Source organism: Ambystoma mexicanum, chromosome 1q (genome assembly GCF_040938575.1).
Source record: "Ambystoma mexicanum isolate Mex_15411 chromosome 1q, UKY_AmexF1_1, whole genome shotgun sequence".
Taxonomy (NCBI): Eukaryota; Metazoa; Chordata; class Amphibia; order Caudata; family Ambystomatidae; genus Ambystoma; species Ambystoma mexicanum.
In genome coordinates this window covers 652,264,262-652,280,981 of record NC_090922.1, presented here as the reverse complement: position 1 = coordinate 652,280,981, position 16,720 = coordinate 652,264,262, and the positions used below count along the sequence as shown (strand labels likewise).

General features: G+C 44.4%; 1 protein-coding gene across 7 annotated transcripts in view; it reads left to right on the top strand.

The window, feature by feature from the left end:
- The window catches only part of PTPRC (protein tyrosine phosphatase receptor type C), an 846,024-nt gene that overhangs the window by 346,535 nt on the left and 482,769 nt on the right, over positions 1-16,720 (top strand). For 5 of the 7 annotated variants that reach the window (XM_069641237.1, XM_069641234.1, XM_069641236.1 and 2 more), the window contains one exon: positions 1,558-1,662. The exons of the other annotated variants lie outside the window; for them this stretch is intronic. In XM_069641237.1, the coding sequence (XP_069497338.1) occupies positions 1,558-1,662 (105 nt within the window). The remainder of the gene's footprint in view (positions 1-1,557; positions 1,663-16,720) is intronic. 7 annotated transcript variants of the gene reach the window in all.

The following is a 16,720-nucleotide window of genomic DNA, read 5'->3' as shown; positions in this document are numbered from 1 at the left end:
GCAACAGTGTGCATCCACAGTACTTCGTTTTGATTTTTATCTTGTGTCCCATTAGTCGAAGGATCTTTCTCTTCAATCAAAGGGTTGCTGTTCGACAACTTAGGTTTTCATAAGTAGGGAACCCAAGATAGATCAAATTCGAAACAGCAAGAGGGTTCCCACCTGCAGACCACTTGAAACTTTTTAAACAATACTTCCTGGGCTTGCTTACTAAAACTACCGATTGTCTACGTTGATCTTCAGAGCGTTGATTTTAACATCATTTTCTAAAGCCTTCTGTGCCCATTGGAGACCAATCTGTGTTTTGTATAAAAGGAATGATATCATTGGCAAATAATAGTAGTGGTATTTTTAAAGAGCCCATTTTCAAGGGAAATAAACATGTATGTTAAATTCATCGTCTAGATTGGACAAGCATAGCTTACAAAGGGAAGGGACCAAGACACAACACTGTCGAAGACCAGTGTTTGTCACTATGGGTGATGATAAAGCACCATTGGAATTCAGCTTGATCTGGATTGAAGTGTCAGGTGGAGATTGATGATCAGTTTCAAAAGATCTTCAGCAATTCCACTCCCTCAACCCATACCAGAGCTTATTCCATAGATGTTTTCTGTCAACGAAATGGAAAGCTGATAAAGTCAACCGAGGACAGATGAATAGGTAGCCCTTGACAAAACATGATTGACTTTGGAGTAGGTGTAATATAAACCTATTCAGAGCCATAGCTGCAGAAGTTTTAAAGTCATTTTGGAAGACAAATGGCATATTTATAGAGCTGGCCCAATCATTTTGATGATCTAGAGGAACTGAAAAGAGGATTGTTGAAGTACCATCCAATAGGGTAACTGGCCGATAGTTGGAGGAATCGGGGTTATCTCCTTTCTTAAAGATTGGAACAACATGACATTTACACCATGTAGAAGGGAGATTGACACAAATGTGCATGTCTCTAAATAGGATGCTTGGGACTTTGGCCCATCTCTGATGGTCTGCCTTCAAAACTAAATTTGGGAGACTGTCAGGGCCAGCCGCTGTAGATCACTTACTTTTCATAATCTTGTCTTCAATTTGTGAACAGTCGAATTTACCCTGCTATGACAGAGATTTCACATTAAATGCCAATTTAGAGTCACCTATATAAAATTTCTCACCAAAATGGACCAGCCATTTGGATCCTTATATATTATTTTCTTTTTTAATGTGTAGCCGATACAAACGATTACACATTTAAAATAAAATAATACACACATAGCTTCTGTAAGATGTACCTTGATACAATTTGCATATTGTATCCTGTGCAATGCAGCAGAATGATCAACACATTCATTTAAACAAAGCAATCTTAATTGTCAACATCCAAAGCAGTGTATGTGCCTACAGCCATTGTGTGAGACACTTACATTTAATAAACCATAAAAAGGTGGTGATCTGAAATCCTGCCCCTCTGAATGGGTTACAATATACTTCCACTTAAGGCATTTGCATGGAGGTGGCAAATGATGGCCTATCTGCACTAGTACTCATGTACTAATGTGTGTGTTTGTTTTGTTGCAGGAGATTTCACCGCATCACCCACCACCACGCCAACTACTGCAGCAGACACAAATACGTCAGCACCAAGCATCCCAGTTCCCACTGCTTCGATTGCCACGTCAATAGGTGACAAACTTGCACACAACCACTGCAATCAATTCACTGCACTCATTGCATTGAAGAAATGTGCATTTCCGGTGATATGATCTTGCGACTGTTTAATTCCAGATTTTCTGTTTTCTGTGTTTAAAATCCTAGACAGCAAGAAAGTGCTGTTGAGGAAATCAGTGAATGTAAATCCTACACAGGTTGGACAGCCATGTTGTTGCAGTTAACCTAGAAAATCATTGTCATCCTTCATACTTATGTGAGCAGTTTGATGGAACTGCACAAGAGTATGGACACGTTTTGTTCTGGTCCAAGACCAATCTCAGTTAAGATGTTCGCCATTTAAAATGTATATTGTAGATATATGTTTAACTGACATTCGGAACAAGGGTTTGTGACTGATGGACTAGGGCATATCTTATCCTTTCCTTCTTTCTGATTGCACTGATTTCTGATTGCACTGTTTTGGTTTTGGAAACTGGCAATGCTGATCCAATTTTGAAATGATGCCAAATAAGAAAATGGAAAAACAAATCTGAAACGTGAACATCAAATGTCACTTGCAGTGGGTGCAGCATGCCCAAAGAAAATGAATGCAATTCAACCGCAGGTTTCTTTCCTCTTTATGCCCTCTGCATGACTGCTGTCTTCATGTCCTGCAGCGGTGTCCCTATCGAGCGCATCATAGACTTCCCTTTCCCCTGAAATGTCGACACAATATGTATACCAACTAAGCAGCATACATATGGCACTGTGGCGCCCCTCCCAACTTCCTCCCCTGTCCCACCAACTAATATCACAGGCCTAACCAATGCACCCTTATGCTGCAGGCACACAAATGACCCTCTGTACACGGGTGCCACAGGTGCTCTCCACACAGAACACCTAGGAATAGTCCTGTACTCACAGCTCAGGGTACTTTCGGTCTACATATGCCAACACAAAGCTCTTTCATTTTCCCTCTGTGCCTAACAACCTTACCCGGGCCCCTCCCATTCAGACCCTCCAAAATCCCGGAAACCATGCAAATTAGTAATTTTTATTAAAAGAAAAAAGTGCTTTGGAAAAGGGCCTACATCTTCCTATCCTAATGAGTGTCCCTGCCTAGGAAACTAAAACTAAAGCAAGCTGAGCTTGTGTCCAAAATATATCTGACCCCCACACTAACATACACTATCAAAACGTGCAAGTTAAATGTCTCTGTTTTCAATTCAACAAAAGTGTCTACAAATCCAAATGTATAATTCCAACAAAGCAATCCTTGTATCCAGTGTTTGGTGCCCTTCCCCTGAATTGTTTCGGGAAAACAATTGAACATGTTCTGTTCCAACAATGTTCTGGTAAAGTTAATGAAAATGGCTCTTTCACATAATAGTTTCCTCAAGATGGCAAAGTGAATTTCTTTTCCACAACACTATTTGGAGTATAGCAAAAACTCTTTCACACAGCTGCTCCAAAATGATTTCCAGGTGCCCTCGCCTGCTAGGAATCCCCCCGTGTGGCTCTTGCAGATTTCCTGTTAATGTAATGTAATGTAAAAAGAATGTATGAAGTGCACATTCACCAACTGGGCCATCATGGTGCCAAGGTTAAAGAGACTACGGGTGATGACCAAAGAAGAGAGAAACCGAGCACTGAGAAAGATGGATTAGGCTGTAAAAAGATGGGTTTTCAATGCCTGACGAAAGGAGAAATGATTCACTGAAGCGCGCAAGAACAGAGGAAGGGTGTATTCCACAGCCAGGCTACTGCAACAGCGAAGGATCAGCCACTCATTTGCGCTAGCTTGAAGCGAGGAACCGTGACCCTCAGGCAAGAGGCAGAGCGTAGTGACCAGGCAGGGATGCAGGGTTGGAATTTCACCTGCAGAAATTCTGGGCCTCGGCCATAAAACGCGCGATGGACCACACAAAGGGCTTTAAATTGAATACGATTGGCCACCGGAAGCCAGTGTAGTTTCAGCAAAATTGGGGTAGTTGGCAGAACCAAGGAGCCCCCACTGCTAAACGGGCTGCAGAATTGTGCAGCATTTGCAGCTGCTGGAGAAGATAAACCAGCTGTACCAGATACAGTTCATTACAATAGTCGAGTGAGCAGGACATGATGGAGGATACGACCAGTGAAGGTCGGAGGCCAACTGGAAGACAACGGAGAGGAGCCAACTATCAGCACCTTTGTTTTTCCGCCATTGAGGAGAAGTACTGGTGTACTCTCTTGCCAGTTAACTCTTTCCAAAAAGCGTTCACTGCCTGATGTGCCTCCTTCACCAGGTCTTTCTACATGGTTCACTTTCTTTCAAGTATAACAGAGTTGCACTTCTTCAACGTTCATACCTCATTGACTTTAGACATTACTTGTTCCAATTTCCCCCATATTAATATCCGATACATGGGAGTTTGTTCAAGTTCTGTCTGTCAACATCTTTCTCAGTATCTCTTGGCTTTTGGCAATGTGTGTTAAAATTTTCCCCAAATTGACATTTCATATAAGGAGATTTGTACATCCTTTGCCCTTCAACTTCTTCATTAGTGTCTTTTGGCTTTTGGCAATGCGTGTTCCAAGCTTCCCCAAATTGACCTCTTATATAAGGACATTTGTGCCACTTTTGCCCTTCAATTCTACATGGATGACATGCCATCAGGGACTCTAGAATTAAAGGGTCTTCTTCACACGACAGAGAAGAAAACTGTGTCTCTTATGTTGGAGTCACCACTTCTTCCCGACAGCCATCTCCTACCACATGTTCCTCCCTCATGATACCACATGTTCCTCCCTCATGATACCACCCCCAGGGTCAGGATCAGGTAGTGGCTGCCTTTCCCTGGCCATGTGGGAGGGGACCACCATTGACGAGTCAGTGATGACTCTGCAGCATTCATCACACTGCACAACCTCTCCTTATTGTATAGTACAGTGAAATTAGAAGCAATATGTATGATAACATCCTAACTTGCATAGTACAAAGAAATGTGTGTACTTTTCAACTGCTTGAGCAACTTGTACCAATCTACCCCAAAATTAGTTGCCCAAATGTCTTCAACCTTTACAAAATAGCGACTACTCAAAAATGAAAATATAATTAACACATTTGCAGTAAATAAAGTCAGCAGATTTCGTGTTAGCAGTTTTCTTAGACCCACAAAATGGCTGCACAATAGTGATCAAAGGGAATCTGTTGCTTAAGATTAACTTTACTAGCCAATTGAAAGGTTTGCTAAGAAATCTTCAACAATGTTTCATTAGTAGTTTATTTTATATCAAAGACGTTTTTGTCAAGAAGTTTAAATCTATATCACTAACAAAAACATTGTTAGAGGGACGTTATGGTTAAGTTGCACTAGCAGAAACCTATGAAATTCAATGGAAAAACGTTGTTACAGGGACGTTATTGTTACAGGTAAAACCGACTCCCACCCCAAAATTCGACAGTTATGGTAAGCTAAGCAAACATAACTCATGCCACCAGTGTACACTACAAGGACTAACACCCATGACATCAAAGATGCCATCACAAATCTCATTCATGACATCATTCATGAAATCACATGTGCATTTAGTTTTAATAGGAAGCCTCCACAAGGGATTGTTATTGTATCAATGTTTACCAACCGCAGTACACAAAGTAATTGACAAAGTGAATGCCTCCCTTTCCTGTGACGCACACCCAGAGCACCTGATTGGCCAAAAGCCATTGTCCCATTCCCATTGGCCACCATGGTGAGAAGCGCAAAATTTGACATGTGCCTTTCCCCAATAATCGTGAGGGCCTCGCTCCGGTGAAGTCTTTAATAGCTTTTGTGTTTTTTTTTGTGCTCACATTAGTACAGTAAACTCTTCACCGCATCCTGAAGATGAGCAAACAAAACTGCATTGCCAATGGGTGAGAACAAAATGCCATTTTCTTGGTGGGGGGGGGTGGCGGGGTAAACAATATCAAACTGGGAAAGGGATTTGGTGTTCCATCGTAGATGTACAAAGGTGTTATTTTTTTACATGCGTGCAAGCAACTTTTTTTTGTGTTTTTTCTTTATATGCATTTCTGTTTGCCTCTCCTGACATTTTTAGTGCATTCTGGTCAATGCTTCTTGCACAGTGTAAAAGAAAACGGCATTGCCAATGGCGCTCAAATAAATGCCATTTCTACGGAACCACTGCATATTTTGCAACCTCATGATCTCATAGTGGGTGGAGAACATGCGAGCAGTCTGCATAAATTCACGCATAATTCTGTTTATAGCACACCTCCAGACCTCTGGCTGCAGACAAATTACACCGTCATGGACCCATACTCCTCTTGGCGTTATGCATGAGAAAACTACCTTGGCAGTAGGAAAAATACCCATCACTGCGGTCAGCAACCTCTTCAGGTGACGGATTAATCGTCCACATGACATTTAACCCAAATGTAGACTTCTACAGAGCACCACTACAAAGTCAACATTCGTGATGGACGCCACATATCTGCAAAGGCGAACCTCCCCGCCGGAACTGCAGTCACCCTGACAGGCCCAGAAAGCGTCCACTCCTTCCAACCCAAAATTACCAGCAATGTCTCTTCGAACACAACACCTGTGCAGATGGCGCACAAAGGTATCGCCGACGATAAGCACTGTGCGTCTCTCCATCCCGACCACCCTCACGACACAGTATTGGGACAAAATGGTACTGCCCCTTCCAGTGACCACACCCTAAATGCCTAATTGCCTATTTCCCACAATTCTATTTCCCTTTCCACCCTTCTCATAATGGCAGGATGTGGCAGGATGTGGCATGTGCGCCTACCCATCTACAGTGAGAGCCTTGGTCCAGTAAAGCACACACAATACTTCTTCCCTTTGCACTCCCCCATTGGGTGCTGTCAAATCTTCAAACAGAAACGTCAAATCTTCAAACAGAAACGTCTTGCAAAGAATGCATGATTGCAGCATCCACAAACATCCGAAGACGCACCAAGCACACCTTTGGCCATGCACACAACAGTGCAGCCCTTTCCACACCCACCACAACACTATACATCCAAGCAAGCGACCATGTGGGCACCTAATATTATGCACAAACATAACATATGTAGGGGCACTTCTACCCAACTCCCCCATACCATAAAACACCCACTCACGAAAACGTGTCACACTTAGCAGCATCCACAAACATACCACAGCCTACACCGCCCCTACGCACTGCCATTCACAAAGTATTGTGTCACTGGCAACCTATGCACAACAGCTTCAGAACATTGGGCCTACTTCAATAAATCTGATAAATCTGCACACAGCAGAATAACCAACCACATATAAGTTGCACTTCAACCATATCCACTTCCATACTGACATTACTTACACACTGCACCCTGTGACCACACAACTTCTCACTGCACCATCTCCTGCCACACACCAAATACTGTAGCATGTTGCAACTATCACCACAACCATGGAACACACAATACACGCTTTGCAACTCACTTGTGGTGTTGTAGCACATTGACAATGTGCTCCAAACACATTCTCCAAAGATCACCACCCTGTGCCTCATGCACTGTTAAACCTGCACTGCTCCTGTGGGAGTGCTCCTTGCACACATTCCATGCACCGTAATGCAACCATGCATGTCAGCATGTCACCAACTACCACTGTGCACATACGCACCACTGGCACCAGCACTCCTAACCAACCTCCACACCGCAATGGACATGCACAGCGTTACATGCAACAGTTACCATAATGTATAAATATTACACTGTCTCTCACACCCCTACGCCCATTCATTCACATACTATTGTCTTACCCACTTCAACTCAGAAAGTATTGTCTCACTGCCAACTTAATCGCAACATGTTTACAACATTGGTCATACTGCAAGCATTGTGCACACAACACACTATCCAATCACATATACGCTGCACTTCAACCATACCCTCTACCATACTGACAGTATGCAAACACTGTACCAACTGCCCACACTACATGACTTTTCACTGCAGCATCTCCAACCACAGGGCACTGCCATGGAGCTATGCAGCAACAAATTACAACAGTTACTATAATGTACAACAAAACACTCTCTCCTGCTCTTCTGAGCACTTTCAATCACATACTATGGGCATACCCACTTCCTTTCATAAGGTATTGTGCCACTGCCAACCTACCCACATTCTGTTTGCAACACTGGGCTATAACGGCCGAAATGTGCTCCACAACCATTCCTTACATGGCACTACTCTGTAACTGATGCACAGTCAAAAATGCATTTCTGCCATGGGTGTCTTCAAGGCCCAGGCTCTTGAGTGCATGGCCTACGGCCTACGGCCATGCACCCAATAGTCTAGGCCCTGAACACACCCACAGCAATGTAATGCCACCATGCATGTCACCATGTCAGCAACTACGACAATCCACATACACACCACTGCCACCAGCACTCCTACCCAACCTGTGCATCGCCATGGAGCTATGCAGCAACAAGTTGCAACAGTTAACATAACGCCCATGTGGACAGGTAACATTATGCACACATGTTACTTACATAGGTAGTGGCACTTCACCCCATCTCCCCTCAGCTCCCCTACACCATAAAACACCCATTCACGAAAACAGGTTGCAATTAGCAGAATCCACAAACATACCACAGCCTCCGCCACCCCTACCCAAGTCATTCACAAAGTATTGTATCACTAACCACAACATTTCCACAACATTGGGCCTACTTCAACAAATCTGCACACAGCATAGGCCTTGAATACACCCACAACAACGTGATGCCACTGCTGTGCAGCCATTTGGTCGACAGACAATTGGTCGACAGACAAATGGTAGACGCAATTTGGTCGAAAGACAAATGGTCGAATTTTTTTTTCAATTTTTATATATATTTTTCAGATTTTCGTTTAGGAAAAAAAAGGGTTTTTAAGCAAAAAAAGGGGATTGGCGGGGACCGCCCCCCCCCAAAAAAAAAAAAGTGAAAATACCAAAAAAAATTAATTCGACCTTTTGTCTTTCGAACAAATTGCATCGACCATTTGTCCTGTCGACATTTTATTTTCGACCTAATGACCTGTAACCGATGCCACCATACATGTCACCATGTCACCAACTACGACCATCCACATACACACCACTCCTACCCAACCTGCGCAATGCCATGGAGCTATGCAGCAACAAATTACAACAGTTAACATAATGTAAAAACAAAACACTCTCTCCTGTACCCCTGTCCACTTTCATTCACATACTATGGGTGTACCCACTTCCACTCATAAAGTACTGTGTAACTGCCAACCTACCCACATTCTGTTCGCAACACTGGCCCTACTACAACCAATCTGCACACACCACACTATGCAAGCACCACCCTCTACCAGATACACAATCAAACATGCGTTCCTGTTGTGGGTATGTTGCAGCCCTACGGTCTTGAGTGCATGCCCTACAGCCTACGGCCTACGACCTTCGTCCATGCTTCCAATAGTCGAATCCTTCCACAGACCCACTGCACCTTTATTCACCCATGCATGCCACCATGTGCCCAACTACCACATTCCATCCGCAGCGCACAGCCACCCGTGCTCCCATCCAACCTATGTCATGTGCAATTCACACCCCTTCTGCAATTGACCTGCCACCACTCACCATGAAAAGAGGTTGCCGCAAACAGGTCGCGACAGATGCTATGGGGCCATTACGACAGCTGCCTCAAATCACCACACAAAGTACTCGCCTACATATGTCACATGAACCACTTCTCACTCCCCCCACCCATTCCCTCCCTTATTGCCGCCAACACATTGCATACGGTCCATTTTCCAGACCCTTCCACCTCCGCACTGTCCTCCGATACACCATGGCGGCTTTCCCAAAAAATGTTGATGCACAGCACGCTTCCCTTCAGCCAACCACCGGCCGCGTCCAAACTTCTCAGACAGCACGCCATACGTCGAGCTAATGACATTTCTGTCTGCGGAGCGAACAGGGAAATGGGTCCGCGGCGCGCACCCATATATCACTAATTTTTTTGGACGTGCATTTCAGTATTTTGCAAAAAAATTGCTGGGCGGATTTCCACCAAACACACAAAAGCACACTTTCTGACCCAAGCCCCCGGTGCAAATTCTTTTGCAACCCCCCCCTATAACTTTGCCCCCCGCCCGCCCGCACAAAACCTCGCCCAACTTGGCAAAAAAATTCATATCCGACCATATACTTTTTTTTGCAAAGTTTGGTGAGGATTCGTCCAGGGGGAGCGAAGTTATAAGCTGCCAAAAAGTGATCTTCCTATGAGTTTAGCAACTTAAGCATAACTACACAGCCGCTACCGTGGGCCGTGCAATGCTCTAATGTTCTATTTATTTTGCTGGGAAATACTTGTATTGGAGATTCTCTCAGTTAGCTGAGTACTTAAGCATCCATTTTCTCTGTCAATTTTTTTTTCTCTATTTGAATTAGTCATTCTGATAGAACACCAGCAGAAACGGAAGTAAAAATATGTAACATTTTCAAAATGTTTATCTTGAGTTTTCAATTTAATTAGCAAAAAGAAATTAGATGGACCTTTATTTCAGATTTCCATAGCAAACTAATCTCCTAGGTAAACACTATCCACTACAGTTTTCAGTTACTTTGCTGATAATAAACCCCACAATTTGGTTATCTGCCAGATGTTCTGTCAGTGCACTAACTGATAACTTAACTAGCGCATTTCTTTTTTATAAGATCAAATCCTGAACATTGTTTTTTGTTGTATTTTTTTGTTTGAATTTTTTGCAAGAGGCTTAACTGGAAAAATAGATTCATAATTATGCAGAGTTAAACAGTGACAATTTTGCTAATGGGATTTTACCGGTCCAGGAATAGCTGGATACATCAACTGCACTGATTTTCTTTGTGGCTACAACAGGAGACGCTGAAGAAAATGTTCCACAAAATTGAAAGGGTGATTGTGTTTGTCTTCATTTTGAGCATTTTGCCAACATGGTAAAATCAAATGTAGTTATTTTTAAACTTCTTAACATGCATGGTATATCATCCGATATTGCGTTTTTCGAAGTATAGCTACACATTTCAAAGCACGGTGACTTGCAATAACATGTAAAACCGCTAGATGGCAGCAATTCTCTATAAAAAGAAAGCTAGTGACCAACCCATGGAATTCACTGAAAATGTTCACATACGTAGATGTTAATGTGACAAAAGCATCACAAGTCCTTCACATCGCATTTTTAGTTATCAAAGATTATAAACGGCAGGGTACACAGCCAGTCTGAGCAACGGCAAAGTATTTAATTGTACATATGATCAAAACAAGGCGTAGCCGACACGTGTTTCGACCAAGCGGTCTTCTTCTGGGCTTTGTTTGTCCATATGTGGCCCTCTTTTTTCTTGAGGTAACTAACCTATTGTTGCCAATCTTGGATTCTTGCTGTGCTGAAAAGTGTTCCCATTATAATTGTGCCTCACAATTGCAGTTCGGTAAATAGACACAGGAAACAGAATTGGGTTATCTTTAACATAAGCATTTGGCAACAATAGGTTAGAAAAAATACTTTGCCATTGCGCAGATTGGCTGTGTCATCTTGTATTCACATTTTCCACTTGGACACCTTGGGCGCAGGTGTCCACCAATACACAAACATCTGCTGCAGGCACATATTCTCCAGTGGCAGTAGTAGATCTTTTGGGTACTTTGGTACAGACAAGCGCACTGACTTCCGGCTGGTTGCCTGACTTTGCTTTGTAGTTATCAAAGAAGCTGGCGTGTCACATACGATCTGCCATGCCCATTCACCCAAAAGTGGCCATCGTCTGTCTATAGGTCAACCATGGTGGGTGGAGGTTAAATACCTGTTGAACCAGTGCCACTTATCCCCCCCTCACCTTCTTTGTTTACAGATCCATAAGAACACATGGAGACCATGCAAATTACAGTGGTGCCCAGTACAGGTGCCGATAGCATAACAGAACGCTTTCCAGGTTATCTTGCTTGAATGCTAATTTGTTCCTATGCTTTATTTATTTTTAGCTTATCAATGCATATTTTTGACTTTTCATGGCTCCTGCTCTTCCGAAGGGTATGTGTGCTTCCGTCGCAGGCTGGACAGTCCCCCCTGTGGATGACATTAGAGTGTCATATCTTCTCTAAGAGCATCTACAGCTGCCTTCACACTGGTAGAGCAGGTTTAGTTTTGTCCCCATTTTACCCATATTTTTTTTTCTCTGTGTAAAGTGGAGCAGCGTTCATTGGATCCCTATGAATCGGGGGATGACTGGGAGCTCAAATCGGCCATGGAATATTTTTCAAAGTGGCCGGATATCACACCGCGCTAGCAAGCCCAACCCCTCTAAATTGGATCCGGGGTATTCTCCCACAAGAAAACAAATAGTTAATTTTAAAGAACTTGTGTCCCGATTAAAATGTAGTTAAACAGAAACAACGGACACACAACAGTTGGTAAGATTGAGGAATAACATACTGGACGCTTTATGACAATCTTTCCATCAAAGAGTTGTTGGGGATAGGGATGGGCAGGGAACCTGTAGAGGCCCTGAGAATAATGTTAAAAGTGGCCCCTTATTACCCATTTTTAGCAAGATCAACCCCTTTCCCATAGGATCATTTGGAAAAAAATGGATACCCACACACAAGAGGCCCATGGTACTGAGGCTCACTGGGAAATACCCAGAGTTCCCTGTGGGCCAGTCCACCACTGCTATCAATTAATTGCTTTCAGGAACAGTCCCTACTTCTTACAGTTCAATGACCAGGGAAGACATTTCCAATCGATGCAGGAGATGTCCTGCAGTGAATGTAAACAGCGGGACCTTTAACTTACTCTAGAAGTGTAGCATTTCAATTGGTTCTTGAAGCTGCACCACTGTTGCACGTGGGCAAGCTGCTCATTGGACTGTGCGCTTCTGGCCAACACTCCGGGAAGCGCCCAAGGAGTTTTTCACAAGGATACTGAAGTGAGCAGTACTTGTGCAAAAGTCTGTAAGCAGGCCAGGCACAGGGAGAAAAAAGAATCTACCGTGAAAACCTGAAAATTAGGACAAAGTTTCTGGTGGAATCGGAAGAGGCTCTGTTGTGTCCTCCCTTTGTTTTTTCCGTCTCCTCGTCTTTTCGCGCCTAGAAGCACTTGTGTACAGGCGCGTTGTAACTGCCATATCATATCATATCTGTCAGGTGACTGAATAATGACTACACAACCTGTATTCATACCTATGGAGAAAAAAAAGAAAACGGATAGATGGCAGTGCCATTGTGACACATTGTAATTTTATAGAAAATTGTCCCATGACCCGCATTCCTTCTTTGAAATTAGCGAGCATATAAAACCCCTGATCCCACTCTCCTCCGGCTGTATCCCTCGCAATGCTTTCGGATTGACCTCATTGTACCTAACAACGGATTGAATTTGGGGTTTGCACACTGCTGCCTTCTGAAAGTAAAGGTGTTGTAGCTGGCATCGCCATCCCAGCTGGCGCTAGAGCCAAGGGGAGGCTGGACTCTTTTCCTCATGATGCTATGAGCATTAATAAAGGTGTGTCTTCATTTTGACAGAAAGAGACAAGGAAGAATTCATTGGAGAGGAGTATGCAATCTGCATGTCCTGGCCTTTAAAAGCAAAAACACATTATTTGTTGCCTGTCAAGAAAAGCTCCTAGATGCCTTAGGGCTTGATGCGCTATATAATTTGCTAAATAATTAAATGCAGCCTAAGAGCTCGTCTTGACCTGGTGTAGCTTTGCACTGACTAGTGATGGAGCCACGGATGCACACCCTGCTGCAGCAAATAGCCCAGATGTGTGTACACGTTATCCCTGGACTCTGGGCATCTCTTACTAATATAGGCACATGAGATGCTAGTATGGAAGGACGTCCCCTCAGCTGGTCCATTCTGGGGGTCATACTTGAGAGGCCCTGTATGGAATCTTTAAAAGAGGAGTGTGACTGACGGTGGGAACTGTGATGAAGTCACTCGGGTGAATTCCTGGGAGACAGCGGGGGGGGGGGGTTGCAGTGAAAGCCACCCACTATGACATGCCCACCCCTGGAAATGGTGCAAGGCAGGTGCCCCTGTGCCTCTCTAAGCTTACCAGTCTCTTGCCCGAAGTCTGCACCATCCCCAAGAGAACAGGGTAAAGGTGCGTCCCACAGACACATGCAATGAACACAAAAGACTGGATACACACTTGGGGTTTGTGGCCCGTGGACCGATTATTGGGACCGCATTCATACCAAAGCTTGAGTGGACACAGGCCTGCAAACAAAGAGAAAAGGCACGAGGCTTCCCTAAGCCACGGACCTGTTTTGCAAACAGAGTGAGACAGGAATTTCGGAATGCATCGGCAATCTCCCATTCTTATACATAGGGTCAATGGGTACAGCTAGTTACAAAGTAGCTTTTCAGGTGGATCAATAAGTCAGAAAACAGCCATGACGCATTTACCTTGCCTTGGATTAACGGTACCGGTGCTACCACCCTCTCCATTGAGCCCTATGGGGCCGAATGGGGATGGGCAGTCCCTTATTACCGGTACCTGCGAATGGGCAATTACCGGGTCTGCCAAACTCGGCATGACCCTGTAATTGCCCATTTGCGGGTGCCGGATTTCTTTGGCAAGTTTGGAGGTAGCCTGCCTGTATTACAGGCATGGCTACTTGCAAACTCGTAATGAGGCCAAGTGACGTCATTGTGACATTGACAAAAAACATTGCTGCTGCAAGGCACAGCGAATTGTTATGGCCTTTAAGGAATGCAAAAAATAAAAAGGTGTACATTGGGAACCATTCACAAGAAGTTACAAACAGCAAAAACATATTGCTAAAAGTATACCTAGTAGGTCCTGTATGAAATATGCTGTGAGAAGTATTTCTTACTACCCCTCAACCATCAAGGCGGCCTCTAACAGGAGCAAAGCCTTGTTTGGTATAGTCAAGCACTGCACCAGGCCCACACCTGACCCTGAGGTGCCGGCTTCACAAGCAAAATGGGACGGAATCAATACCATCTACCTGAACAAAATGAACACAATCAGGACTCTGACACCTAAAAGTTGGACAAGGGTCTGCTTTCTATCTCCTCCTACACGCTTCTCCCTTGGACCAACCTCACCAGCCTCTCTCCCAAGGATCCACCAGCCACACTTACCTGTCTCCGTAAAACCCACCAGTAACACAAACAAGGTCATCACAGCCTACATTATCAAGAAAATGCACTGGCCAGCACTATTCAGCAGCATGAGCATTTCCCTCAATGATTCCCACATGCACATAAAACAGGTCTCATATGACCCTTCTTAAAGAAGCGCACACTGGACGCAAACCAACTCCAACCTCTGCCCCAAATGCAGTACTGAAACAGTTAGCATCTAAGCGGTGGTCATGCCTCCTAACCCTCTTTGGCCTCTCTGCTGCCTTCAACACTGCCAACCATCAGTCACTCCTCACCCTCCTTGCTGACAGGATGGGTTTCTACGATACTATCCTAAATGGTTTGCTTCTAACCTATCTGGCAGCCTCCAAGCCATACAGATGAACCCTTGTTCAGATTAAAATGACATACAGGGTCCCGGAGGCTCCATCCTCGCCCCGATTATCTTTAATCTCTAAATGTGACCTCTCAGAATGTTCCTTAAAAAAAAAACAAAATAGTATTCATTATTACACCAAGGAGGCCCAGCTGTAACTCAAAGGTCCCTAGTATATCACCTGCCTCCAAGAGTGTGTGGCTAGCATCCAAATCTCGATGTTGAACACCTACCTTAAGCTTAACCCCACCAAAACTGAATGTGTCTTCATCAGCCTCCCGGCCAAACAACGGCACCTCCAAAAGTAGCTCGGTGATAGGCAATCGGAAGGATTCATCCTGCAACTTGTCAGACACAGCCAAATCCCTAGGCTTAATTACCGATAGCACAATGTAAAGAAATCCCAAATGGTCAGGCTACAGAGGCTACACTCTGAAAAATCAAATGCTTCCTCCCACAGGCATGACTTCCATATGGGGGTTGAGGTTCTCTGGTATCCCACATTGATGTGAAAAATGCCCTCCTAACCAAATTCCCAGCTATGCATCTGCTCCCCTTCAAGGCTGCCCACCATGACAAATCCGAACTATGAAAGTGTCTTCCAAACAGGTGCTCCCCTGATCTTCCAGAACTATGAAGGACCACATTGCTTCCATTTATGTAATCACTCTTTCGCCATCGGATCTTCCCCTCTCTCCTCAATCACTCCCTTGTGCACCTGCATTCTAAAAAAGCCTTATGCCGATCCCTCCTGTCTGCCAAACTGTCAACCGATCTCCACCACTCCTTTCTTGACCAAACTCTTGGAAAAGCTGTCCATCTCCCAGCTAACCCTCGACGCTGAATCTGTTTGCTCTCTCCACGACCATTAGTCTGGCTTCTGAGCAGCCGGACGTATGGAAACTTCTCTTCTGAACACCCCTGAAGATCTGCTCTCTAACCTTGACTCCATCTCTCCTGCTGTCCTCATCCGTCTTGACCTTTTGCCTGCCTTTGATATGGCCAAACACTCCATCCTGATTTATCAACTTTACAAGAACCTGAGCATCACAGATCATGCTCCGGCGTGGCTGACCTCCTTCCTCTTGGGCTGACCCTCCCAGGTCCAACTTGTGGTGTCCCCCAGGCATCTCACCTCTCACCCTGGCTCTTCAATGTCTACTTGGCCTCTCTGGCCCACCCGATTTCCACCTTCTCTTCTAACTTCCAGTGTTATGCATATGACACACAGCTCTCGTTCAGGCTTTCCTCAGCCTCCTCTCCTTCCTTGCTCTTTCCTGACTGTCTATCCTTGTTTCTGGAATGGTGCGTCTCCAATGATCTCTGTCTCAATGCCAGTAAGACTGAGATTCTTCTCATTGGGACCCCTGCTACCGCTTTCCGTCTCACACTCTGGCTGCCCTGCTTGGGCACTCTACACTCAGCCACCTCTTAGGCTAAAAACCTTAGATCATCTTTGATTCAACTGTCTCCTTCTCTCCTCACATCACAAACCTTGCCAAGAAGGCCCCCTTCCAGCTAGACCTCCTTGTTAAGCAGAATGACATGCAGTACCCTTT